The sequence below is a fragment of the Oryctolagus cuniculus genome, chromosome 1 (assembly GCF_051225735.1).
Source record: "Oryctolagus cuniculus isolate XC-2025 breed Fujian yellow rabbit chromosome 1, ASM5122573v1, whole genome shotgun sequence".
Taxonomy (NCBI): domain Eukaryota; kingdom Metazoa; phylum Chordata; class Mammalia; order Lagomorpha; family Leporidae; genus Oryctolagus; species Oryctolagus cuniculus.
In genome coordinates, this window is record NC_142867.1 from 227196360 (window position 1) to 227222550 (window position 26191).

General features: G+C 42.4%; 1 protein-coding gene across 18 annotated transcripts in view; it reads left to right on the forward strand.

Annotated features, from left to right (window-relative positions):
• RABGAP1 (RAB GTPase activating protein 1) overlaps positions 1–26191 on the forward strand; it is a 190091-nt gene that overhangs the window by 6168 nt on the left and 157732 nt on the right. For 10 of the 18 annotated variants that reach the window (XM_008273353.5, XM_089302284.1, XM_089302268.1 and 7 more), the window contains one exon: positions 21785–21984. In XM_008273353.5, the coding sequence (XP_008271575.1) occupies positions 21835–21984 (150 nt within the window). In that variant the 5' untranslated portion in view covers positions 21785–21834. Of the gene's footprint in view, positions 1–4832; positions 5733–21784; positions 21985–26191 lie in introns of those variants that run through there. The other 8 variants (XM_089302262.1, XM_089302270.1, XM_089302272.1 and 5 more) reach the window with 6 other exon arrangements.

Below are 26191 nucleotides of genomic sequence, written 5' to 3' on the forward strand. Positions count from 1 at the left end.
GAAGATCTAAAGCTTTCACCTTAGGCTGATCCTGATCCCCAGCAGGGAGAAAATTTTTTAAAAAGCAAACCCAAGGCAAGAGAGAATCTGAGCTCCAGATATATTGGTGAGCTTTTTGTTCTACAACAAAATACCTGAGGCAGGCTATTTTTACAAAGAGGTTTATTCTGGCTCATGGTTTTGGAGATTCACTGGTTAAGACTAGACAAGCCCTGTTGGCTCCTCTTCTAGTGATGGTGTTCTTATTGTCAGAGTCCCTAGTTGGCATGGGGCATCATATGGCAAAAACAGGGTATGTGTGTACATCAGTATATATCTCTGTCCTTATAAGCCACCAGTAGTGAATCATGGGGGTGGGGGTTCCACCCCAAAACTAAGACTTCCTCAAAGCCTCACCACTCAGTGCCGTAATTGGATTAAGTGTGCAGTAATTTATGACTTGGGAAAGTTAAACTCCTGCATGACTTCAGGGGCCAAATCATACTCAGACCACAGCAGAGTCACCACATTATATGATTCAGATGTCCAGTTTTGAATAACAGAAGTCAGAAGGCATAGCAAGAAACAGGAATGGCGCAGGGGGTTAAGCTGCCCATTGGAGCGTCAGTGTCCCATTTCTGGGTGCCTGTCCTAGTGCTGGCTACCTTGCTTCCAGTGCGGCTTCCTGCTGATGCCCCGAAGCCTCTGCCATCCCTAGGGGAGACGGATGGAGCTCCTGATTCCTGGCTCTAGCCTGGGAGACCTAGGTATTATAGCAATTTTTTTTTTTTTTTTTTTTGACAGGCAGAGTGGACAGTGAGAGAGAGAGACAGAGAGAAAGGTCTTCCTTTTGCCGTTGGTTCACCCTCCAATGGCCGCTGTGGCCGGCGCATCGCGCTGATCCAAAGGCAGGAGCCAGGTGCTTTTCCTGGTCTCCCATGCGGGTGCAGGGCCCAAGCACTTGGGCCATCCTCCACTGCACTCCCGGGCCATAGCAGAGAGCTGGCCTGGAAGAGGGGCAACCGGGACAGAATCCGGCGCCCCAACCAGGACTAGAACCTGGTGTGCCGGCGCCGCTAGGCGGAGGGTTAGCCTAGTGAGCCGCGGCGCCGGCCCGGTATTGTAGCAATTTAGGAAGTAAACCAGTGCGTGTGGAAGTGTGCTCGCTTTGCTTTTTCTCTCTCTCTCTGTGCCACTCTGCCTTTCAAATAAATTAATAAATGTTAACAAAAAAAGATAAGAAAAGTATTGCTCAATCAAAAGAACAAAATAAATCAACAGAAATTGTCCCTGAGGAAGCCCAGGGACAAAAGCTTTCAAAAAACTGTGTCACAAGTTGCTCAGAGAACTAAAGAAACAACTAGATGAAGTTAGGAAAATAATATAGGAGCAAAATGAGAATATCATTAAACAGATTAAACAGTTAGAAATTACATTAAGGAGCCAAAATGATATTCTGGAATTGAAAGGTGTGACTGTCATGAAAACTTCACTTGAGAGGTTCAAAAGAAGACTGGAGCCAGCAGAAGAATCAGTGAACTTGAGGATGTTTCCTTTTTCAGCATCCCTCAAACCTTATTCACTTTTGTTCTCTTTACTTCCTTTATTCTAACCTTCCTGATCCCAAGCAGCGTGCAGACCATTCTATCTGCCATAGCCTTCCCAGTGTGATCCTTAAAAAAAAAAATCTGATAATGTCAACATCCTTAAAATACTGAGGCCAGCCCCGTGTCCAAAGGTTGAACTTCACTTTCCTTTTTTTTTTTTTTATTTATTTATTTATTTTTTTACAGGCAGAGTGGACAGTGAGAGAGAGAGACAGAGAGAAAGGTCTTCCTTTGCCGTTGGTTCACCCTCCAATGGCCGCTGCGGCCGGCACACCGCACTGAACCGATGGCAGGAGCCAGGTACTTATCCTGGTCTCCCATGGGGTGCAGGGCCCAAGCACTTGGGCCATCCTCCACTGCACTTCCCGGGCCACAGCAGAGAGCTGACCTGGAAGAGGGGCAACCGGGACAGAATCCGGCGCCCCGACTGGAACTAGAACCCAGTGTGCCGGCGCCGCAAGGCAGAGGATTAGCCTAGTGAGCCGTGGCGCCGGCTTCACTTTCCTTATTTGAGCATTCTGATCTGGCTGCTCTCTACTACATTGTTTTATCACAATCAGCTTCTGTAACTGGAACAATACGTTCTAAGGTAGAAAGCCATGTGCTGAAAAAAGAAATTGGGCATTTTTGAAACCAAAACTAGTTTTATGTCAATGGGATAAGATATATGGCATTGGTAGACATAGAGTAGATAAACTGTATTTGTAAAATTGACTGAATAGGGGCTGGTGCCGTGGCTCACTTGTTTAATCTTCCGCCTGCAATGCCGGCATCCCATATGGATGCCGGGTTCTAGTCCCAGTTGCTTGTCTTCCAGCCCAGCTCTCTGCTGTGGCCCAGGAAGGCAGTGGAGGATGGCCCAAGTGCTTTGGCGTCTGCACCTGCATGGGAGACCAGGAGGAAGCACCTGGCTCCTGGCCTCAGATTGGTGTAGCTCCGGCCATAGTGGCCATTTGGGGGGTGAACCAATGGAAGGAAGACCTTTCTCTCTGTCTCTCTCTCACTGTCTGTAACTCTACCTGTCAAATAAAAAAAAAAAATTGACTGAATAATAAAAGCAGGGGTGGGTGCTGAGGCACAGTGAGTCAAGTCGCCAAGTTCCTTATCAGAGTGCCTGGGTCAAGTTCCATCTTCACTTTCTCTGCAGCTTCCTGCCAGTGCATGCTGGGAGGCAGTAGATACTAGCTCAGATGTTCGGGCCCCTGCCCCCCTTGTGGGTAACCAGGCTACTAAATTTGGCCTAACCCAACTGGCTCTTGCAGCCTTTTGGAGGCATGAACTAGTGGATGGGAGAGCTTTCTGTCTCTTTCACTCTTTTTCAAGTGGATAAAGATAAATGAACATAAAAAAAGCAGCATTTATATAAAACAGCATGTATATTATCCCTAGTGATCAACATTAGCATCCTTATATTAACTACAGTATATACTATTATACAGTTACACACTGAATAGTTACTACACAATAGTTATATAACACAATACTATGTATTATGTCTAACAATGAAACATGAAATAAAAGACATCACATCCGATGTCTACTAGTTGGAAATGTTTAACTTGAATCCATTGAGCCATTAGCTGCAACTTCCAGTTTGCAGGAAATACAAGGCTTAGAGAAACAACCTCAGTGACTTCGTGAGGAAGCAACCATTCAGATCTAGAAATTTTGCACTTCAGTTGGCTTAGGATCAGTGCCTTAATCTTTTTCTTAAGTGCCATATTTTAAGACTTAACTGACAATACCAGATGCAATGTGTGGGGCTATATTAGAAACTGATTGGGAATGTTGTAGAAAAATAAAAATTAGTCATTAGCATACTTCATTGTAGTTAGATAATAGAACGAATTTTCCTGAAATTATATTACTGATTTGGGAAACCTGTAAGTGTACAAATACTTTGAGAGAAAATTTGAATGTGATCTAGGAATTAGGTGAGAGGAAAATTTCCTGAAATAATGTAGGTATTAATTGATTGTAAGCAGATTACTAAACTGTGTGACTTCATTTTGAAAAAAATACATACATGAAAAGATACACATTAGAGTATTTACATTGGTGGGTGGGAATGTAATGTTTTTATTTTTTGTTTTAGCTTGTCTATTTTGTTTTTCACCAAGGCATATTGTGTGATTGTTTAATAAAATTTTCTTTTAAAAATGTATGTTAAGATTTAACATGTATATTATAGTATGCATACCAATGAAGAAATACATGAACATATGATCGCCAAATAATACACGTGGTTTTATCAGGGGATTTTACTTCCTTCCTAATGCCATATTATTTGAATACCTTGAAATGAGTATGTATTATATAACTGTGTATAATGAAAACCAAAACCACTTTCCTGCAGGGGCGCAACCGTGTCCGTTCTAACAAGTCACAAAGAGGGACTTAAACGGAGAATGGTTTTTTCTCTGGTTGGTTTGCAGTATCCACCAGAAAACACTGTGGGTGACTCACCCACCAGGAAAAGGGCACTTGCCACTTGAATGAAGAGCAAGGGAGAGTCTGTAGAATTGTTTGATAGATCACCGAGACAAGCAGCTCCTTTAACCACGGTTATTGTGCACAAGAGCATTGTAGAGTGGCACGGGACAGGGACTTTGGACTTTCATTACATGCCATGGCTCTGTATGGCTGCTTCACCCCGAGTGCTCCTTAAATAAAATCCCCATCTCCGAGTCTCGGTCTGGAACTGCCTTGCTCACTTCTGCCCTTTGCTGTGCCCGAAGTGTTGTACCAGCGGTCCACGGTCTTGAGGCGGGAATCGGTCCTTTAGGCTGCACGCCTTCATAGGGCGAGCAAAAGCATGCCATTCCCACAGATTTTGTGGTAAAGCTGAAATGAGCTACTCGTAAACACGCTTTTAACAATCCCTGGTACACGGTGCGCCCTCAATAAAACGCCAGGTGAACGGAATCACCGTTACGTGCTGCTTTTCGAACAGGACTTGGACGCGAAAGCTGAGCAGGGGATTCCTTGCTGTAGCACCTTCACTCCCTCTTGGGCACAACAGGTGCTACCCAGCCCGCGCCCGCCGCCGCCAGTCCTGCTCCCAGAGCCCGCTGCCCGCCCCAAACACCAGCGGCGCACGCCTCGCGCAGGCGCACGGGCCTGGGGCGGGCTAAACGGCAAGGCGGGGCTCCCAGGAAAGGAAGCCACGCCCCGCTGCCCGGCGCTGGGCCAATCGAGTGGCTCTTGCTAGCCGCGAGCTTAGGAGAAGGAGCAGGGGGGCGGGGCAGAGGGCGGAAGGAGCCGCTTTCACGTGAGCAGGGGGCGGGGAGGGCGGGGGCAGGGCGGCTGGGGAGGCCCAGGCAGCGGAGCCTCCGGGACGGCGACCGGCGGGCGGCGGAGGAGGAGACGGCGGGTCGGGTAGGGCCGCGTTTCCACTCCTCCTCCCACCCTCCTAGACACCAGTCCCGGGGACGTCTTCCTGCGGCCCCCGCGAGAAGTCGGGCTGTCCTCTCACCCCGCGGGTGGCCGGCGGGGCTGTGCTCCGCTCCCTCGACGGGCCCAATTCTGAGGGGAGCTGTGATTGGGGGGAGGGGGAGCGGGGATGCAGGGGAGAGGGCGCATGCGCGGCCCAGGGCGCTCCGGGAGCCCCTGCCCGAACCGGTTCCCCCTGTCTGGGTGGGTGTCCGCCTGCGCGGCCCTGCCTTCGTCCCCTTAGCAGAGCCTGTTTGTGTGTCGACTCCGGTGTCCGGGACCCGGTCCTGTGTGGGAATGCGGCCTCGCCCCGCGCCTCAGTTTCTCCGCGTTGCCCACGAGGGCCCTGTGCTGACTGAGGCCGGCTTGGGCCTCGGGCTGGCGTCCCGGTCCGCGTCTTTTGGGAACGCCTCGGCGTACCTTCCGAGCCGCTCCATCTTCCGCTGGTCCTGAGCTGGTCCCCGCCTGCACCTGGAAGTTGCCCCGGCATCGCACCCTGCCTGCCGTCCGCAGCGGCTGCCCTGCCTCGATTCTCGGCTGCGGGCGTAGTTTTCCGTGGTGCACGCCTCAGACTTGCACGAGTTCGCTGTCCGTGGCCGAGCAGTGCGTCGTACCCCACTCTGCTAACTTTTCTGGCCGGGTGTCACCTGCGTGCCTATGGATACTCGAAGGATTCTTCCCCCTGGGTCCTGGAAGCAAAGGAGGCCGCGTTAGGTATCACTGTAGTGTTCTCGCTATCACTGCCCCGTTGGATTTGATAGCTTTTTGGCTTTGGCCTATTTTTTCTTTTCTTTTTAAATAAGAGAGGAAGGAGCTGTCAGGGACAGGGTGTCACAATTCATTTGATATTCTCATTTGCTTCAAAATTTATTTGGAGTCATGAGGCTGGAGTAATGAGAGTGTGTGTGTGTGTGTGTGTGGCCAGCTGCTATAAGAAGGAGAAACTGGAAGGTGAATGGAATTGTCGCATTAATCTGACATTTGAAAAGTAGTTATGGAAAAAAACTTAGGTAGTTTTCGTTTAATGAAGCACCTGTTGCCTTAATTAAGTCTGTATATATTGGTTTATACATAGTTTTTCTCTTAAGAATTCCTGCTTCTTACAGCCGAGGCTGGGCCAGGCAGAAACCATGAACTCCCAACTCAGTCCACGTCTTGCACAGTGGGGTGGGAGGGACCCAGGTACTTGGGCAGTCACTTGCTGCCTCCCAGGGTGCCATCAGCAGGAAGCTGGAATTTGGGAGTGGAGCTGGGACTGGAACCCAGGCACTCGCAAATGAGATGCAGGTGTCCTCAGCTAATGTCAACTGCTAGACCAAACTCCCAGCCCTAGGATGCTGTTTGAAGTGTGTACTCTGTACTGAAGACTTGTAAGTAGAGCTTACTTTTAAAACAAGATAAATCAGGGAGCGAGTTCTTTATGATATTCCTTTGGAGTCTTCAATTTGTATTCATAAAATTTGAGTACATGATGGATTTATATAGATAATGTTTAAAATTTACATGTAGCTTTAATAGACAATATTAACCGAAACTCATAAAGTTGAAATATTGCTGTGTTATGGTTTAACTCCTTTTTATTGTTTCAGTTTTATAACGGTTTACAGTTATCAATAAGGCATATATTTGAAAAATTATGGGGGCTGGCGCTGTGGTGTAGTGGGTAAAGCCTCAGCCTACATTGCCAGTATCCCATCTGAGCACCGGTTCTAGTACTGGCTGCTTCAGTTCCAATCCAGCTCTCTGCTATGGCTTGGGAAAGCAGTAGAAGATGGCCCAAATCCTTGGGTCCCTGCACCCATGTGGGAGACACAGAAAAAGCTCCTGGCTTCAGATCGGGTCAGCTCCAGCTGTTGTGGCCATCTGGGGAGTGAGCCAGCAAATGGAAGACCTCTCTGTAACTCCACCTTTCAATAAATAAATAAATCTTAAAAAAAAGAAATATTATGGACTAAGCATTTTCAGCATAGTCCATTTTGTAAAGTGTGTGATTAAATAATATAGAGGACATCAAAAAGAGCAATCATCCCATGGAAAATGGAATTTAAAAATAAATACTGTGATACAAAACATTTTTTAAAATCCATGCATGGTTTTTTTACAACATATTTTTGAAGGACCCCTCATATGGTAGGGCTCTAACACTCGAAGAGAGTGTTTCCCATCTTTGTTCCTGCATATTGAGAAAAGTGCATTTGCACATTATCTGTTCTTTTTTTAAGATTTATTTATTTATTTGGAAGGCAGAACTACAGAGAGAGAGGGAGAGGGAGAGAGAGGGAGATACAACTTCCATCTGCTGGTTAACTCCCTGATTGCTTGAAATGGCTAGGGCTCGGCTGGGTAGAAGCCAGGAGTCTGCGACTCCATCCAGATCTCTGATGGGAGTGGCAGGGGCCAAGATAGTTGGGCCATCATCCACAGTCTTCCCAGGTGCATTAACAGGGAGCCGGATCTGAAGTGGAGCAGCTGGGACTTGAACCAGTGTGCAGGTGGGATGCTAGAGTGGCAGACTTTGACTTACCACCTGTGCCACAAAGCAGGCCCCTAACTTTATCTTCCTGAGGAACATGATTTTCCACACAACATAACTGAACTTTACGAAACCATATTCTTTTAAAGAACCATTGTCTTTTACTGAGTATATTTCTGGCTGAATTTTACAACCAAGTTTCTTTTAAATAAGTCATTGTCTTTCATTCAGTGTATTTCTAGCTAAAGGAAAGCCTGCTTTGAAAGATGTCATCATTTTCCAGTAATTGTTTTAACAGGTGTCCTTTGAGTACAGACTTTGGAAAGTCATTAGTTTAAGTCGGTGCTGCTTGGAGTATCTTTATAAAATGAAAACACTGATGCGCTAAGGTTCTGTCATGGGCTACCCATAATATTATCTTTGCAAAGTTGAGTACAAGCATGTATCATTACACTTCTCATGTAGAATAAATGAATACTACACTGGTAAATAGAGTTGAAGTCACATATTATGTAAAAAGTGATAATTTGTCCAAGGTACATAGAACAGAATTTGGCATAACATTTTGCTTTTATGCGATTGCTTTGTTTTGCTGATTTTCCATAGTAGGTACAGAAAAAAGAAAATTCACAGCTAAGGGCTTGATGTCCATGAGTGTACCTGGAAAAAACAACTGTAGCAACAGCTGTTTCTCTTTCTGTATACACTTGTAACCTAGTCATCTCTCTCTACTTCTACCCCTTTCTTGGGATCATTGTTGTTTATAGAATTTTAAACTTAGATTGTAACTAGTCTCGTTGGCCCTAACAGCATTGTTTTTCTTCATGTGCAAAGACTGACCAAATATGGAAGTAAGCAAGTCATCAACACATTAGTTTATAGAATTGGGCCTGGAAGTCTCCCTTCTCTTTCCAAGTCAACTTTAATACTCTGAGGTAGTCACCCTTGAGAATTTTTTGAAGATTGCTCTTTCAGAATGAAGTTCTGTAAGGCCTAATTTTTTCCCCCAGAATTCCCTTTTCTGGTCACTAAATAATAAAAGGAAACTCTAAGCCTGTTTATAAGGCCATGCTTGGCGTTGAATCATGTGTATATAACTTGAGAATGAGAAGGTAGTTGTCTTGTTTGTGCTGCCATATTTGGAGGCTTGTACCCCTCGATGAGTTAATGCATAGTTACTACTTATTTTTAGTTAAGGTTGTATCAGCATTTATGTTATAAACTGCTACTCTTTGGGATCTGTAAATCTTTGTGACTACATTTTTCTGCACAGTAAAATGTGGAATTTCTTAAGGTATATGAATTGCTGTGGTAACTTTAAGGTAATGTTATAATTCAAAGCTTAACAGTAATTTGGCTATTTTTAAAGCATCCTTTTCCAGTTTTTCCTTATATACATTTTGATAATTAAAGTCCAACCTATGACGAGAATTTGATTTTTCATTTGTATTGTTCAAAGCAATGGGTATGTAGAATCTTTCTTTGGGAACATATTTACAGTATCATCAAGCGCAATAAGAGCATTGAAGGCTAAATTTGATTAAATGTTGGGCATATGTGTGTTAGTGCAAAGAGCCATGATTTACTTTAATATTTTATAATGGAGATAATAAGCTCTTGTGCCCTTGAATATATGCCAGTAACTGATTCGGCTAGCTGAGTGTAGAATAGGTCATGTGTATCTCTGCTGTGCCACACAATTTCTATGACTAGATCTCTGATACATCTCTAGAAGAAAAGTGGTTATATCCTTATTGTACTTAGCTTGAATTCTCTGAATTCAGAAAAATCTGATTTCTATCAAACTTTAAAAGCCAATGCTTGTATTAAAATTGTACCTCAGCAGGAAAATTGTTTATCTTTTAAAACCTTTTTATTGTAATAACAGATCTTTTCAGATCTTTGGAACTTTATTTTGAAAATTTCCTATCTTACACAGGTACCTGTTCTAATGGTGTGAATAACGGGCTCAGTAATGCTTGACTGCCCACCCTTTAATTAAAACACTTATAAAATGTCTCTTTGTCCCTGTGTAACTTTGAGCCAGGCCCTCGTATCAGCACAAAAATCAGGTGTGTTCCGCCAAACATTTGTGGCTTGCCCATGCACAGTGCCCTGAAGATAGAACATAGAAAGGAGAAACTATTTACTTTACTTAGGCTTTGGTCATCTATTGAATGTGCTTGCTTGTCATTAAATTTAATGAAGATTACAGAAGAGTGAATAATGCAAGTGTTTTAGATCAGTACAGATAGATTCATTTTTATAACTGTGGAGGAGAAGGAACTATATTGACTAATTTCTTAAGGGGAAAAGTCGGTAGATAACCTTGATTGCTTAAAAAGTGTTTTTATATTGGCCGGCGCCGCGGCTCACTAGGCTAATCCTCCGCCTAGCGGCGCCGGCACACCGGGTTCTAGTCCCGGTCGGGGCGCGGGATTCTGTCCCGGTTGCCCCTCTTCCAGGCCAGCTCTCTGCTGTGGCCAGGGAGTGCAGTGGAGGATGGCCCAGGTGCTTGGGCCCTGCACCCCATGGGAGACCAGGAAAAGCACCTGGCTCCTGGCTCCTGCCATCAGATCAGCGCGGTGCGCCGGCCGCAGCGCGCCGGCCGCAGCGCGCCAGCCGCGGCGGCCATTGGAGGGTGAACCAACGGCAAAGGAAGACCTTTCTCTCTCTCACTGTCCACTCTGCCTGTCAAAAAAAAAAAAGTGTTTTTATATTTACAAAATGCTAAAGTAAATTATATTATGCTTTAGAAATCTGATCAGAAAAGATAAAAACAAGGTTTTTTTTAAATTATATTAGCAAGAGCAGAAATATAATTTGATCTTATGAATCCGTAGTACATTAACCTGAAGCTGGTTTTCCTTATGTTCCTAGGGGTAGTTTCTGTTGTGGAAATGGCATCCAAATAACAATTTAAATACTTAGTTTTGGAGATATTGTGTTGAAGTGGCATAAAGCCAACATACATAGAGTTCTGGAAAAAATTAAAAGTGCTATTTCCTGAAATATCCACAGAGACATGGGAAAATCATTTACATGGTTTTATTTTTTCAGGTGTTGACATTGCACTCAGATAATCAGCATAGAGTTAAATGAATTATTTTGTGTGCATTCTATCTCTTCTAGCTCTTAACGCTTTTTATTAGAGGTAGCAATGTATAGTGGGAAGAGTATGAACTTTGGATATCTCAAGTCTTAACACTTACGTAGTATATGACTGAAGAGAAGCTACTTAATGACTGAGACCCATTTGCTTTGTTTGTAAAGATGGATCTACTTATGCCTGCCCCAAGGAATTATACTGGAAAGCACCTGGTATTTTTCCTCCTTTCCTATCTACTCACATTCACACAATAACAGAAAAGGTTCCATTTTCGCATTTTACATAACTGCGCTACAACACTGTCCAAATCAAATCAGAAAAGGACCCAGGAATTCAACTCCCAGTCTGTTTTCTATTATACTATGTTGTTTACTTAAAATCCTGATAAAACTTGATTACTCATGAGAAGTGAGGAAAAATTTTGAAATCACTGGCTTTCTTCTTTAGGTGCTTTACTGGATTGATTTTGTGAGTTTTATCCTAAAGATCCCATAAAGTTACAATCAGATTTTTACTTTTATTGAAGAATAAGTAGATAAACGAAACATATATACATATATATATATATATATACATACACACACACACACACACAAATGGAATTCAGCCTCAGGAAGAAAATTCTATCACATAGTTTAAAGAAAGGAATTGTCACAAGCATCACTGATTAAAATTTGCCTGAGTGACTTTTTGATAAGTTGATCTTTTCTTGCCTTTGAGTGCAAATGAGCCCCAAGATAATTTTTTCTTTTCTCATTTTTAAGCTAAACTGAAATTAATCAGAAAGCTTAAGTTACTATGGTTGTCTTTGCTCAGTAAAATAATTCAAAGAAACAGCTCCCAAATTCAGTGTCAAAGACAAAATTATTTTTAGTAATTAGTACTAGTGGAAAGGAATTTATTCTTTATAATGAAGGATGGTTTTCCATGGACTTTTGTTGAATTTGTCCCACTCTCGTCAGGGACAGACTGTCAGTAATTCATGTGAAAACTGGTGGCAGGAAACAAAGTTCAGAACCAGAGAAGAAGAAAGAAGCTGAGCCTGATACAGTATGATTTTTATAGTGTCCTTGTACCCTGCTTGTGTAATTTTAAAGGGCAACAAGCCTGCAGGAATTGGCCTGCTACAGTATCTCTGAGACTTGATTCTATTGCTACTTCCTGCAGTATTCTTTTAGAGAGTAATAGCACCAGGTCTGTGCTTTAGAAGGATACAATTGAGAATAGCATAGAGGACGAGTGGGAAGTAGAAGATAATGAAGATAGATGAAATCCAGAAAAGGATAAAGTCATCTATATAGCTGAGTTTGGGTCAAGTTCAATAATTTTCTCTGGGAACTTAAGCAAGTTATTAAACCCATCTAAGCCTTAGTTTGTCTGTCATAAGAAGTTAATCCTTATTCTAACAAGGTTAGTGTGAAGATTAGTAATAATGTATGTAAAACTTTTTAGCACACTATTGGGCATATAACTGGCCCCCAGCTAATAAATATGATAGTATTGAATTTTGTGGAAAGTTGAAAGATAAGTTAATTTTGGTGCCCAAAATACTGAACTCGATGTAGTCTTCAGAATAATGCAGTTTCCATGAATTATTTGACAACCCCTCATTATTTTCTCTATACAGATTTAGGAAGATGCTTAAAGTGTCTTCCTTAAGAATCTCTTCAGCTCATTTTCTCAGTGTTTGAGCAATACAAATGGTGGGTATTGGGTGGAAAGTGGTGAGAGTGTTTAGTCTGAAGGAATCCAAGGTATATTTTGTGATTCAGTTGTTTGCCCATTTTTGGCCATGACAGCTGGGGACTTGTGAAGAGTCAGGCACACTCAGGGAAGGTTCTTTCTGTGTCTGTTCTAATCATTATCCGTATCCACATCTTTATAATCACATGCACATAGTACAGTGTGTTTGTTGTTTGTCCTCCTCATGTCAAATGGACCCCAAAAGGCACTGATGAAGTACTGTCGTCTCTGAGTGTCCATGTGGGATTTCCTTCAGGACACACTCTCTCACAGTCTCTTATATAAAATGGCATATAATAGTATGTGGGTCGTCTTATTTACTTTAAGTCATCTCTAGATTGCTTACAATACTTAATACAGTGTAAGCACTATGTAAATAGTTATTGTATTAGGGAATAATGACAAGAAGAAGAGTCTGCATGTTTAGTTAAGGTGGAATTTTTTCCAGAATATTTTTAATACATCTTTGGTTGAATCCACAGATAGGGAATTCACGGGTATATGGAGGGCTGATTGTATATTCAGCCAACTATACTTACTGAACCCTGCCAATAAGCAAGGATATGACGATAATATGAATAACAGATAAGGACCCTGTTCACAAATAGTCTATGGGGACTGTTTGTGTCCGTGGTATTCCCAGCACTTGGCATGGTAGTTTATTAGTAGTCTTTTTTAGGGTGAATGGATCAATAAATGTAATGGAGTAGAAAAGAGGTGTAACATCATTATTTTAAAAAATTATTTTAGTGACAGAGAGCTGTCATCTGCTGGTTCAGTCTGCAAATGCTCATAAGGGCCAGGGCTGGGACCTTCTGACCTCTTACCTACAGTTCACCAGCTGGTACAAGAGCCAGGAACCTCCATGAATGGTAGGAACCCAGTTACTTTAGCCATCACCCTGTGACCCAGAGTTTGCATTAACAGAAAGCTGGAGTCAAGAGCCAGAGCTGCGTCCCCATAGGGCACACAGGTATCTTAGCTCTGGGCTAATCACCTGCCCCCTGTGTGCAATTTTAGTGGATGGCAGATGCTACAGTTTTGTGATAGAACAGAAAAAAAAAAAAAACAAAAGGCTTAGGAGCTGTAGAGAGTAATAGCACCAGGTCTGTGCTTTAGAAGGATACAATTGAGAATAGCATAGAGGACGAGTGGGAAGTAGAAGATAATGAAGATAGATGAAATCCAGAAAAGGATAAAGTCATCTATATAGCTGAGTTTGGGTCAAGTTCAATAATTTTCTCTGGGAACTTAAGCAAGTTATTAAACCCATCTAAGCCTTAGTTTGTCTGTCATAAGAAGTTAATCCTTATTCTAACAAGGTTAGTGTGAAGATTAGTAATAATGTATGTAAAACTTTTTACATACATTAGAAGAATGTAGAAGGAAATAATCAACATTGCAGAGGGGAAGGGGGAGGTTGAATACATGATTATATCACTAGCTTGTTACTTGGAGAGAAAGGGTAAGTTGGGAAATGGACGATGTTCCTAGTTTGGCAGCATGTGCAAAGGCTTGAAAGTATAAAAATGCATGATGTGTTTCATGGATTATCTAGTATGGTTTGATAGAAGTAAGACTATGACAGTAGATAGATGTCATATCCAGACTTTAAAGAGCAAAATAATATAAGGAATTTGGATTTCCTTCTGCTTTCAATCAGGTGCTATCAGAGGCTTTGAGGAGGATGAGAGGGGTGAAATACAGGATCACATTTAAGTTTTAGAAATACATAGCTATAAGGGCTAGATAATCAATGACCAGGAGAGTCTAGAAGGGAAAATTTTGGTTGTAGCCAAATTCAAAGAGAATAAAATGCAAGTCAGTGGCACAGGGCTGTTGAAGAAGGAATAGATTGGGGGTATTTTTTGAAACTGAAATTGACTGCAGTTCCAACGGAGGCTAAAAACAAGAGTAAAGGAGTTGTTGCTTTATTTATTTATTTATTTTTTTGACAGAGTTAGAGAGAGAGAGAAAGATCTTCCTTCCATTGGTTCATCCCCCCATATGGCCACTATGGCCGGTGCACTGCGCCGATCCGAAGCCAGGGGCCAGGTGCTTCCTCCTGGTCTCCCATGTGGGTGCAGGGCCCAAGCACTTGGGCCATCCTCCACTACCTTCCCGGGGCCACAGCAGAGAGCTGGACTAGAAGAGGAGCAACAGGGACAGAATCCGGCGCCCCAACCGGGACTAGAACCCGGGGTGCCGGCGCTGCAGGCTGAGGATTAGCCTAGTGAGCCACAGTGCTGGCTACTTTATATTGTTTTTTAAATAGTTTTCTTGGGTCTTTGATTGCTAACCAGGATAGAGAACCTAACAGAAAAAAATATGTATATATGATGCACAGGGGTTAAATGGCCTGGTTTTGAGATAACTGTGGACTGACTGCCCAGATATAGTAGAATCCTGTTACATAATTCCCTTTTCACCTTTTGCATGCCTCTATTATTCTAAGCACTATGTTATACTTGTTTGCTAATTCATTTTCCCTGCCACTGTAACCCTATCAAAATAAATAGTACCAAAAAATAGTAAATAGTACCTTTTATTCCTCACCATAACAGTATACCAAGTGCCTGGCACATATCAGACACTTGACATTAAATAGAAAATAATGAAAACACAAATACTTATGTGGAATTCAAGAGAAAAGATTGGACTGGGTTGTCACCAGCATACAATAGAAAGATGTAATATTATCTAATGAAATAGTCTAAGAGAGCCGGCACCACGGCTCACTTAGCTAACCCTCCGCCTGCAGCGCTGGCACCCTAGGTTCTAGTCCTGGTTGGGGCACCAGGTACTAGTCCCAGTTGCTCCTCTTCCAGTCCAGCTCTCTGCTGTGGCTCGGGAAGGCAGTGGAGGATGGCCCAAGTGCTTGGGCCCTGCACCCCATGGGAGACCAGGAGAAGTACCTGGCTCCTGCCATCGGATCAGCGTGGTGCGCCGGCAGCGGCGGCCATTGGAGGGTGAACCAACGGCAAAGGAAGACCTTCCTCTCTGTCTCTCTCTCTCACTATCCACTCTGCCTGTCAAAAAAAAAAAAAAAAAAAAAGGAAAAAAATAGTCTGAGAAAAGAAAAGAACAAGATTGGAATTTAAAGAACAGGGAGAGAAAAAAAGGAACCTTAGTCCTAAGAAAGGGAATTCAGAGGTAGAAAATGGAAGCAAAAAGAAGAGTTTCAGAATAACAAACTGGTCAAGTGCTTGAGCAGGTAGAAGTAATATGAGAACTGAAAGAATTCTTTGGGTTTGAGATCTTGTGTTCTTTATGGTTTTTAACAGAAGAAGTTGAGTTAGGATTAGTGAGAAATAGGGGTCTCGGGTACTTTTTTTTTTCTTTTTTCTTTTTTTTTTTCTTTTTTTTTTTTTTTTTTTGACAGGTGGAGTTATAGACAGAAAAGTCTTCCTTCCGTTGGTTCACCCCCCAAATGGCCACTATGGCTGGAGAAATGACGATCTGAAGCCAGGAGCCAGGTGCTTCCTCCTGGTCTCCCATGTGGGTGCAGGGCCCAAGCACTTGGGCCATCCTCCACTGCCTTCCCGGGGCCACAGCAGAGAGCTGGACTGGAAGAGGAGCAGCTGGGACTAGAACCCAGCATCCATATGGGATGCTGGCGCTGCAGGTGAAGGATTAACCAAGTGAGCCACAGTGCTGGCCCCGGGGTCTCAGTTTTGAGAGGGATTGTTTAGTGAAAAGTGGGCAGTCCCAATCAAGTGGTAAAGGCAAAAACAGCTACTACTACTTCTTCAAGAATAAAGTCTCAAGAAAAGCAAGAAAGTAGAGATGAACAGAGCTGTCAGCCAATGGCTGTTTGTCACTAGCAGTTCCATTACAAGTAGGGTCCATGCCTCTTTTAAGCTATGTGGGTTGCTTCCTGGGAGGTAGATTTTGATTCTGCTGATTGCACTTTAGCAGATCCATGATATTACAACTTTACTGTTGATATTTCTGCTCAAAATGATGTTAGTAATTAGAAATGATATATTTAACAATACTCTGTCAAAAAAGTTCCTATTTTTACCAATTAAACACTGATGATCCAGAAGCCCACTGCTTTTGTTGGGGTTTTGAATTTTTTAATTTTAATTTTTAATTAGTTTTTAACAGATTCAGTATAGTTTGTAGATACAGTTCTAAGAATATGATGATATTCCCTTACTTCTTCCTTCCTTCCTCCTCACCCCAAGTCTCTTTTTAACTTAGAGCACTACTTTTGAAAGCCTGTCAAAAGAGCCCTTGTCATGGTCACTTCATTCCATTTCTCTTTCCATTAGCTGTGTGTGGAGAGTTTAAGAGGTGATTAAGAATGAAAATGAATTTTCATTCAGCAGTACTGAGGTGAATTTGTTGCCTTGGTTTTTGCAGAAGTACATAATTGAGTTTAAATTTCCCCTTAAAGGGCAGCAGCTTGCAGTGCCTGCATCTCATATCATAGTACCTGTTCTGGTCCCAGGTACACTGCTCCCAATCTAGCTGCTTCCTGTTAGTACACCTGGTAGGAAGCAGCTCAAACACTTGGTCCTCTTGCCACTCACATGGGAAACCTGGGTAGAGTTTCTGACACCTAGCTTTGGCCTCGCTAAGCCCTGGTCTAGCTGGGTCTAGAGTGTTGAAGAGCAGATAAAGAATATTTATGTATGTGTTCCTTAGTAATTTTTGTAATAGTTTTCTGAGAAAGTGTAAAAATTTCTCTTAATGGAATCTGAGGCTCAGTGAGACCAAGTTGAAACTGTTAGTAGTAGAACCTGTATTCCAATTGGGCCTTTTCCCATCTCCTAATTGTTTTCTTCACCATCATAAATGACTGCCCTTACTGTCATTTTCTAAAAGGTTGACCTCACCTTGTCTTCGGGTGACTCTTGCTCTTTTCCATCTGTATTTGCCATTTGTCCCACTTATGTCATAAATATTTGAGCACCTACTGTGCGTCAAGCATTTTTTCAAGAGCTAGGGATACAGCAGTCAATGAAACATAAAAATGAACCTTTAAGTTCTATCTTATATAAAACTTAAATGACTAAAATGTAAATATTGTCAGAAAGTGGTAACTGCTGCAATGAATGGTAGGAAGAAGGGTGGTGGTGCAAGGTGTTGGGAGGAGGGAGTCTGAACTTCATTGTACAAAGGAATTACAATTGCAGACTGACAGATAAGTAATTTGGATAGGGGACTTGTTTTGTTAACTGTAAGTAGGAATGAAAAATGAAACCGTATTAGTCCCATAAGGTCACAAAACAAGGTTTTGAATCTATAGAACAGGGCCAGAAGTGCTTCAGGTAATGGGTGCCTCTTCATAGAGACCAGAGAAGGATAGGTCTTACCCAGAGCTTGTGGAGCTCATGTCTGCCTCTCCACTTCTGACCTTGGATCCCAGAAGAATCTTATTGTATTAGTTTCCTGTGCTACTTAGTGTTTTCATAAACCTCATTCCTGCTGAATGAATCAGTTGCTTTCAGTTGCCAAAGCAAACAGTAAAGTATCTTAGAAAGTTTATTTTCCCAACACCTCTTCAAAGAAAATAAATGGAACTTTGAGCGTGCCAAATCTTCTTAGTCCCTGTTATAAATATTGAAGTACATTATTTTTGAATCCAGGATTTTATCTAAAGTTGTTAGTGTCTCTGAGATCATAGCTTCAGGTGACTTTGCCAGGCCTTGTGCTATCCTAGATTAATCTCATTTTTAAAAGATGTATTTGAAAGAGTTATGGGTAGAAGGGTTTGGGATGGGAGTTGGAGAGAGAAAAAGAGAGAGAAAGAGAGATAGCTTCCATCCACTGGTTTGCTCCACAGGTAGCTGCAATGGCTATGACTGGGCCAGGCCTGGGCGAGGAGCTCCGTCCAGATCTCCCATGTGGATGGCAGGGCCCGCATACCTGGGCCATCTTCAGCTGCTTTCCCCAGGCCTGTCTCTTCCTCTCTCTAACTCTGCCTTTCAGATAGAGGACTGCACTGTGCCATAGCAAGTAAAGCTGCCTCCTGCAGTGCTGGAATCCCATATAGGTACCAGTTCTAGTCCCAGCTACTGCACCTCTGATCCGGCACCCTGCTATGGCCTGGGAAAGCAGTGGAAGATGGCCCAAGTCCTTGGGCCCCTGCACCCCTGTGGGAGACCCAGTAGAAGCTCCTGGCTTCAGATCAGCCTAGCTCCAGCCATTGGAAGACCTCTCTTTCTCACTCTGTTTCTACTTCTCTGTAACTCTGCCTTTCAAATAAATAAATAAATCTTTAAAAAAAATTAGAGGCACATATCAAGTTATAGAACAACATTACTAGATACTACAAAAAACCAACTGTGAAATTCAGTGAGGACAGAAATAGGGAAGCAATTCACTGGGGCAAGGGTGGGCAAGTAGAAAAGGAGGTGTGTTTAGATTTTCAATAAGGGTTGAGTTGATAAAATGTAGAAGCAAGGAAACCACTCTAGGAAGAGGACCCTGTAAAAGCAGACTATCTGGAAGTACTTAAACTTCAGAAAATATATGGAAAATATATTATCTTTTAATTGCATTTTACATGAACTTTTAAAAAATTTATTTGAAAGAGTGACAGAAAGACTATCTTCCATCCACTGGTTCATTCCCCAAGTGGCTGCAACAACCAGGGCTGGGTGAGGCTAAAGCCAGAAGCCAGGAAGTCCATCCTGGTCTTCCACACGGGTAACAAGGGTCCAAGCACTTGGGCCATCATTTGCTGCCTTCCGAGGCACATTAGCAGGAAGCTGAATCAGAAGTGGATTAGCTGACACTCCAGTGGGGGATGGAGGCATCCCAGCAGTGGCTTAACCAGGTGCACCACAATGCCAGGACCCTACATAAACTTTTTGAAGCACCCTCTATATTCAGTGAAAGTGTAAGTTAACCTCTTCTCCCAACATGTTCCCATAATTTTGTTACCCTAAATCACTACCTATTAACCTGTACAATTTGCCTCTGTTTTCTACTAAGATATAAATTCCTTTTGGGCAGTGATCAGATTTATTTTATTTTTTACAACTTACTCACTATATCCTAGATGCTCAGTAAGTGTTCACTGAATGAATGAATTAAAATAGTATTTTCCTTTTAATTTTTCAAAATTACATACTTATTTGAATTTTTTTTGAATGCTACACTGTATATTTAGATTGTTGTAAAATGTAGACCTGTGATAGCCTTTTACCAGGAGTTAATTTAAATAAAAGCAGAGGGCCAGCGCTATGCCATAATGAGCTAAGCCTCTGCCTGCACTGTGGCGTAGTGGGCTAAGCCTCTGCCTGCGATGCCAGCATCCCACATGGGCACCAGTTCGAGTTCCGGCTGCTCCACTTCCAATCCAGCTTTCTGCTGTAGCCTAGGAAAGCAGTGGAAGATGGCCCAAGTGCTTGGGGTCCTGCACCCACATGTGAGACCTGGAAGAGGTTCCTGGTTTTGGACCGGCCCTCCTGTGGCTGTTGAGGCCATTTGAAGAGGAAGGGGGAAAAAAAAAAACCAGAATAAAAGGTTACAGATTTTAGGTGTGCCATTAACTAATTAAGTGACTTGACTTCTCTTAGAATTACTATTTCTTTTTCAGTTTAACAGTATTGATGTTCTAAGTTTTCTTCCAACTATGAACTTCAGGGATTATGTGATTCTTGCTGCTGTGGGCCTTTCAGGGAAAAACAGTGCCTGGCACATGGTGTATGCTCAATAAATATATATTCAGTTACATTCCAGAGCATTCATCAGGACTTCTCAATTGGAGAGACTAAAAAGACTCTGAGAACCTTACCCGTTTGAGTTACAGGGTGAACATAGAGCTGTAGCTACTTGTACTAACTGTTTAAAACTTTCCTGAGTTTATGTTTTAGCAGCCAAATGGGAACACTGCCACAAAGTAAACCAAATTAGTGGTGGGTTTTTTTTTGTTTTTGTTTTTGTTTTTTTGACTGGCAGAGTGGACAGAGAGAGAGAGAGAGAAAGGTCTTCCTTATGCCGTTGGTTCACCCTCCAATGGCCACTGTGGCCGGCGCATCGCGCTGATCTGAAGCCAGGAGCCAGGTGCTTTTCCTGGTCTCCCATGCGGGTGCAGGGCCCAAGCACTTGGGCCATCCTCCACTGCCTTCCCGAGCCACAGCAGAGAGCTGGCCTGGAAGAGGGGCAACCGGGACGGAATCCGGCGCCCCGACCGGGACTAGAACCCGGTGTGCCGGCACCGCAAGGCAGAGGATTAGCCTATTGAGCCCACGGCGCCAGCCCAAATTAGGTTTTAAAATGGTAGATGAAGTTGAGTTTATTGCAGGAGTCGGTGAATAATGTTTTTTTTATAAGTGACACGTCTTTATACTGTTTTTGGAAATTTTTGATGAGAAACTCAGTGGGTAATGTTTATTTTCTTTTAAAGATTTATTTATTTATTTATTCAAAAGAGTTAACAAAGAAAGAGAGACAGAGAAGAGAGATCTTCCATCTGCTGTTTCACTCCTCAAATGGCCACAACAGCTGGTGCTGGGCCAGGCTGAAGCCAGGAACCCAAAACTCCATCTGGGTGCCTTGCTTTGGTATTGGGGCTCCCACACTAGGGCCGTCCTTTGTTGCTTTCCCAGGCACATTAGCAGGGAGCTGGGTCAGAAGTTGAATAATGTTTGTATTAACTTGACTTCTAAGAAACTGGAGATTATTATAAGGTATTTCCCAGCTATTGTGTTCATGCTTGTCCTACTTTGAATTTCTCTCTTGAATGTTAATGTGAAATTTTGCTTGTTAGAACTATACTGATATTTTTTGAAAGATTTATTTATTTATTTGAAAGAGTTACACAGAGAGAGGGGAGACAGAGAGAGAGAAAGAGAGGTCTTCCATCCGATGGTTCACTCCCCAACTGGCCGCAACAGCTGGAGCTGTGCTGATCTGAAGCCGGGAGCCAGGAACTTCTTCGGGGTCTTGGGCCATCCTCTACTGCTATCTCAGGCCATAGCAGAGAGCTGGATCGGAAGTGGAGCAACCGGGACTAGAACCAGCGCCCATATGGGATGACGGTGCTTCAGGCTAGGGTGTTAACCCGCTGTGCCACAGCGCCAGCCCCACAACTATACTAATATTTTAAATTTAAGTATCAATTATTCTAGGAAAGCTTCCCTCTGTTTTCAAAATAATGCAGTGCTTCCATTTCATTTATGAGTACAGTTTTACGAATTAAAGGACAGAAAACAGACAATACTTCATTGTCTTTGAAGACAGACATTAGAAATGCAGTATATGCCAAAGAAATCACTGTGTGGTAATTCTGAAGGGAATATGATTTTATTTTTTTAGTTATATGTTTTAAGTCTGGAATAATATTGGCCCTGAATAGTATAAAATTATCTTATTATCTGGAATAAAAACCTAAACTGTTAGTATTGTTTTTACTTTTTTCCATGTGTATTTTATAAGAATTAACATAATTGAATGAATTTCTTTATGGTTTTTGTTTTTCAGGCATTTAGAAAACATTTAATCATTCATGATTTGAGCCTCATTCTTGAGTTATGGACGACAAGGCTTCTGTTGGGAAAATCAGTGTCTCCTCAGACTCAGTATCTACTCTTAATAGTGAAGATTTTGTCTTGGTTTCCAGGCAAGGAGATGAGACACCATCTACAAATAATGGAAGTGATGACGAGAAAACAGGACTCAAGGTAAAACTTCATAACTTAGATTTATTTTGTTTAGCTTTGCTAAGCTCACTGCAAAGCCAGACCATAAAAACAGAAGGAATATTGGGAGAAAGTGAAAACATGGGCATGAAATAGTCTGTTTTTTTTTTTTTTTAACATTAAGGAGTTTTATTTACATTTAATAAGAAATTCATATTCGATTAAGAATTTTCATTTCGACTACCTTCTCCTAAATCTTCTAGTACTGCATAATTGTCAAAACCAGTAGTTATAAATTAGCACTTCAGTGTTATTTTGTCATTTTAATATTGTTTTCATTTTATGTTGTATTACAAATACTTCTTTGTTTTTATAAAAAAATTATAGAGCTGTTGAAATACATTTAGAACTAAATAGCAAAATATGTCATGTTCATGTTTTAAAAGACTCAGTAGTAAAGATGTCCATTCTCCACATTTATCTGTGGAGTTGGTACAATCTCAATCAAAATTTCACAATAGAAATTTTTGGTTTGAGTTCATCATTATGGCTGTTTGTGTAATGTGTGAAGGTATTTCTAAAATGTAATTGGAAGACATAGAACTAACAAGAGCCAACCATTCCTGAGAAAGAAAATAAAAGTAGTCATTAATGTGATTGCCTATTAGTTCCATTCTCTTTCTTTATCATTTTATTGAAATACAGTATGCATGCCAAGAAGTACACATCAGTGTATAGATAGATTAGTTCTGGGTCATGTGAGCATCCTCATAACCAGTATCCACATTAAGAACAACACATCACTAGAGCCCCAAGAGCCCTCACTGTTGCCCCCTTCTCCAATTCCTTATTTTTTTTAATGTGGGAAAGAAGAGCATATTATAATTTATATAGTATGATTCAGTGATGCAACATGTAACTATATACCAAATGATATCCACACAGTTTTTATTTTGGGGAGTTGATTTTATTTCACTTAGCATAATGATCTCCAGTTGCATACACTTTGTTGTAAATGTCAGGATTTCATTCTTTTCCTTCTGGCTGAGTAATATTCCGTTTTATATATATATATATATATATATATATATATATCACATTTTCTTTATCCAGTCATCAGTTGATTGACATCAAGGTTGATTCTTTATTTTAGCTATTATAATTGAGCACCTGCAAACATGAGAGTGCAGGTAACTCTTTTATATGCAGAATTCGTTTTCTTTGAATATATTCCCAGGAGTGGGATAGCTGGGTCATCTGGTACATCTAGTTTTCTCTAGAATCTTCATACTGTTTTCCATAACGATTGCCCCATTTTGCATTCCTACCAACAGTGTATTAGGATACCTTTTTCTCTACATCCTCACCAGCATTTTTTTTTTTTAATTTTTTGGAATACCCCATTCTAACTGGGGTTAGATGATACCTCGTGGTTTTTATTTGCATTTCCTGATGGCTAGTGATCCTGACCATCGTTCCATGTGTCTGTTGGCCATTGGTATTTCATCCCTTGAAAAATGCTTGATCGGGACTAGTGTTGTGGTGTAGCATGTTTAACTGCCACCTGCAATGCTGGCATCCCATTTGGGCACCAATTCGATTCCCAGCTACTATACTTCATTCCAGCTCCCACATACGTGGGAGACTGGAAGAAGTTCCGGGCTCCTGGCTCCTGACTTTGGCCTGACCCAGCTCTGGCCATTGTGGCCATTTGGGGATTGAACCAGCAATAGAAGACCTCTTTCTCTATCTCTCTCTAACTCTGCCTCCCTCCCTCCTTTCTTTGCCTTACTTCCTTCCTTTTTAAAAAGGTTTGTTTGTTTATTTGCAAGGCAGAGTTAGAGAGAAAAAGAGGATGAGAGAGGTCTTCTATCTGGTGGTTCACTCCCCAGATGGTCACAGTGCAGCTCCGAAACCAGGAGCCAGGAGCTTCTTTTGGGTCTTCCACGTGGGTGCAGTGACCCAAGAACTTGGGCCATCTTCAACTGCTTTCCCAGGCCACAGCAGAGAGCTCTATCAGCAGTGGAGCAGCTGGGACTCCAACTGGCACCCATATGGGATGCCAGCACTGCAGGCTGCGGCTCTACCTGCTGTGCCACAGCGCCGGCCCCAGGATATTATTCCTTTATCGAATGCCATTCTGTCAGTTGTCTTCTTTGCTATGAAGAAGCTTCTTAACTTGATGTAATCCATTTGTCTATTTTTGCTTTTATTGCCTGTGCGTTATCCTAGAAGTCCAGGCCTAGGCCAGTCTCTTGGCAGCATTTCCCCTAAGTTTTCCTCTAGTATTTTGATGGCTTTGGGTCTTAAATTTAGATCCTTGATCCATTGTGTGTTGATTTTTGTATAGAGTGTAAAGTATGGGTCTTGTTTCATACTTCTACGTGTGGAAATCCAATTTTCACAACACCATTTATTGACAAGACTGTCCTTTCCCTGGGGAATGATTTTAGCTCGATTGTGAAAGGTTAGTTGGTTGTATACGGGTAGGTTCCTTTCTGGGGTTTCTATTCTGTTCTGCTGGTTGACATTTCTATTTTTGTGCTGGTACTAGGCTGTTGGGATTATAACAGCCCTGTAATATGTCTTGAAATCTGGAATTATGATGCCTCCAGCTTTGTTTTTATTGTTTAAGATTGCTTTATCAGTGTCTTTTGTGTTTCCACATGAATTTTAGGATTGTTTTCTGTAGATCTTTGACAAATGTCCTTGGTATTACAATTGGGATCACATTAAATCTGCAAATTGCTTGGGGTTTTATTTTTGGTGATACTAATTCTTCCAATCCATGAATATGAACAATTTTTCCACTGTTTAGTGTCTTCTTTTTATCATTAATGACTTGGGCCTAGTGTCTATAGTTTAAAGGTCAGCAGTGCTATTTTTAAAAACAGATTTTAGGATTATTGAAACAACCTCAAATAGTGACCATAGACCACTCCTGTTTATCTTTTTCTCAGCCAAATAACTTAGTTCTTTTCCCATACTCTGTTATTGTTCTGCATTTCACGATGTAAGTGAAAACAGAGTACCTAATATATATATAAAATGTAAGTTTTTTTTTTTTTTTTTTGGACAGGCAGAGTGGACAGTGAGAGAGAGAGACAGAGAGAAAGGTCTTCCTTTTGCCGTTGGTTCACCCTCCAGTGGCCGGCGCACCGCGCCGATCCGATGGCAGGAGCCAGGAGCCAGGTGCTTTTCCTGGTCTCCCATGGGGTGCAGGGCCCAAGCACCTGGGCCATCCTCCACTGCACTCCCTGGCCACAGCAGAGGGCTGGCCTGGAAGAGGGGCAACCGGGACAGAATCCGGCGCCCCGACCGGGACTAGAACCCGGTGAGCCGGCGCCGCTAGGCGGAGGATTAGCCTAGTGAGCCGCGGCGCCGGCCTAGAATGTAAGTTTTAAAGTATTCCAATTCCTGTTTACATCTGTTCATTCAATGAGTGTTTAATGAGTAACATCTGTGCCAAGCAGCTATTCTGGGTACTGGGCATTATGGTGGGGAACCATAAAGGCAAAGCCCCCCAGTTGTTTTGGAGCTTTTACTCTAAGGAAGTGGGCTCTTAGCAAATAAGAAATATCTCCAATAAGTTTTTGTGCTCTAAGAAAATTGAAACAGGATACCTGGATAAAGAGTGAATAGCATTATGAATTGTTTCTCAACCTTTAAAATTTGTTGTCAAAATTTGTTTGAGGGGCTGGTGTCCTGGTGTAGTCCATTAAGCTGCTCTCTTCAATGCCAGCATCTCATATGGGCTCCAGTTCAAGACCCAGCTCCTCCACTTCCAGTCCAACTTCCTGCAATTGTGTCTGGGAAAACAGTGGAAGCTGTCCCCAGTGTAATAGATAGCAAGAGATTCCCAGCAGTCAGGGCTGGACCAGGCCAAAATTGGGAGGTAGAAATTCCATATTGGATTCCCATATGTGCGTAGCAGGGACTCAAGCACTTGAACTATCGTCCACTGCTTTCCCTGGTGCATTTGCCAAAGCTGGATCGAAATCAGAGCAGCTAGGACTTGAACAAACAATGCTTGCCCTATTCTCATCAAAATTTTTTTTTTTTTTTTTTGACAGGCAGAGTGGACAGTGAGAGAGAGAGACAGAGAGAGAAAGGTCTTCCTTTGCCGTTGGTTCACCCTCCAATGGCTGCCGCTGCAGCCGGCGCACCGCGCTGATCCGATGGCAGGAGCCAGGATCCAGGTGCTTTTCCTGGTCTCCCATGGGGTGCAGGGCCCAAGCACCTGGGCCAT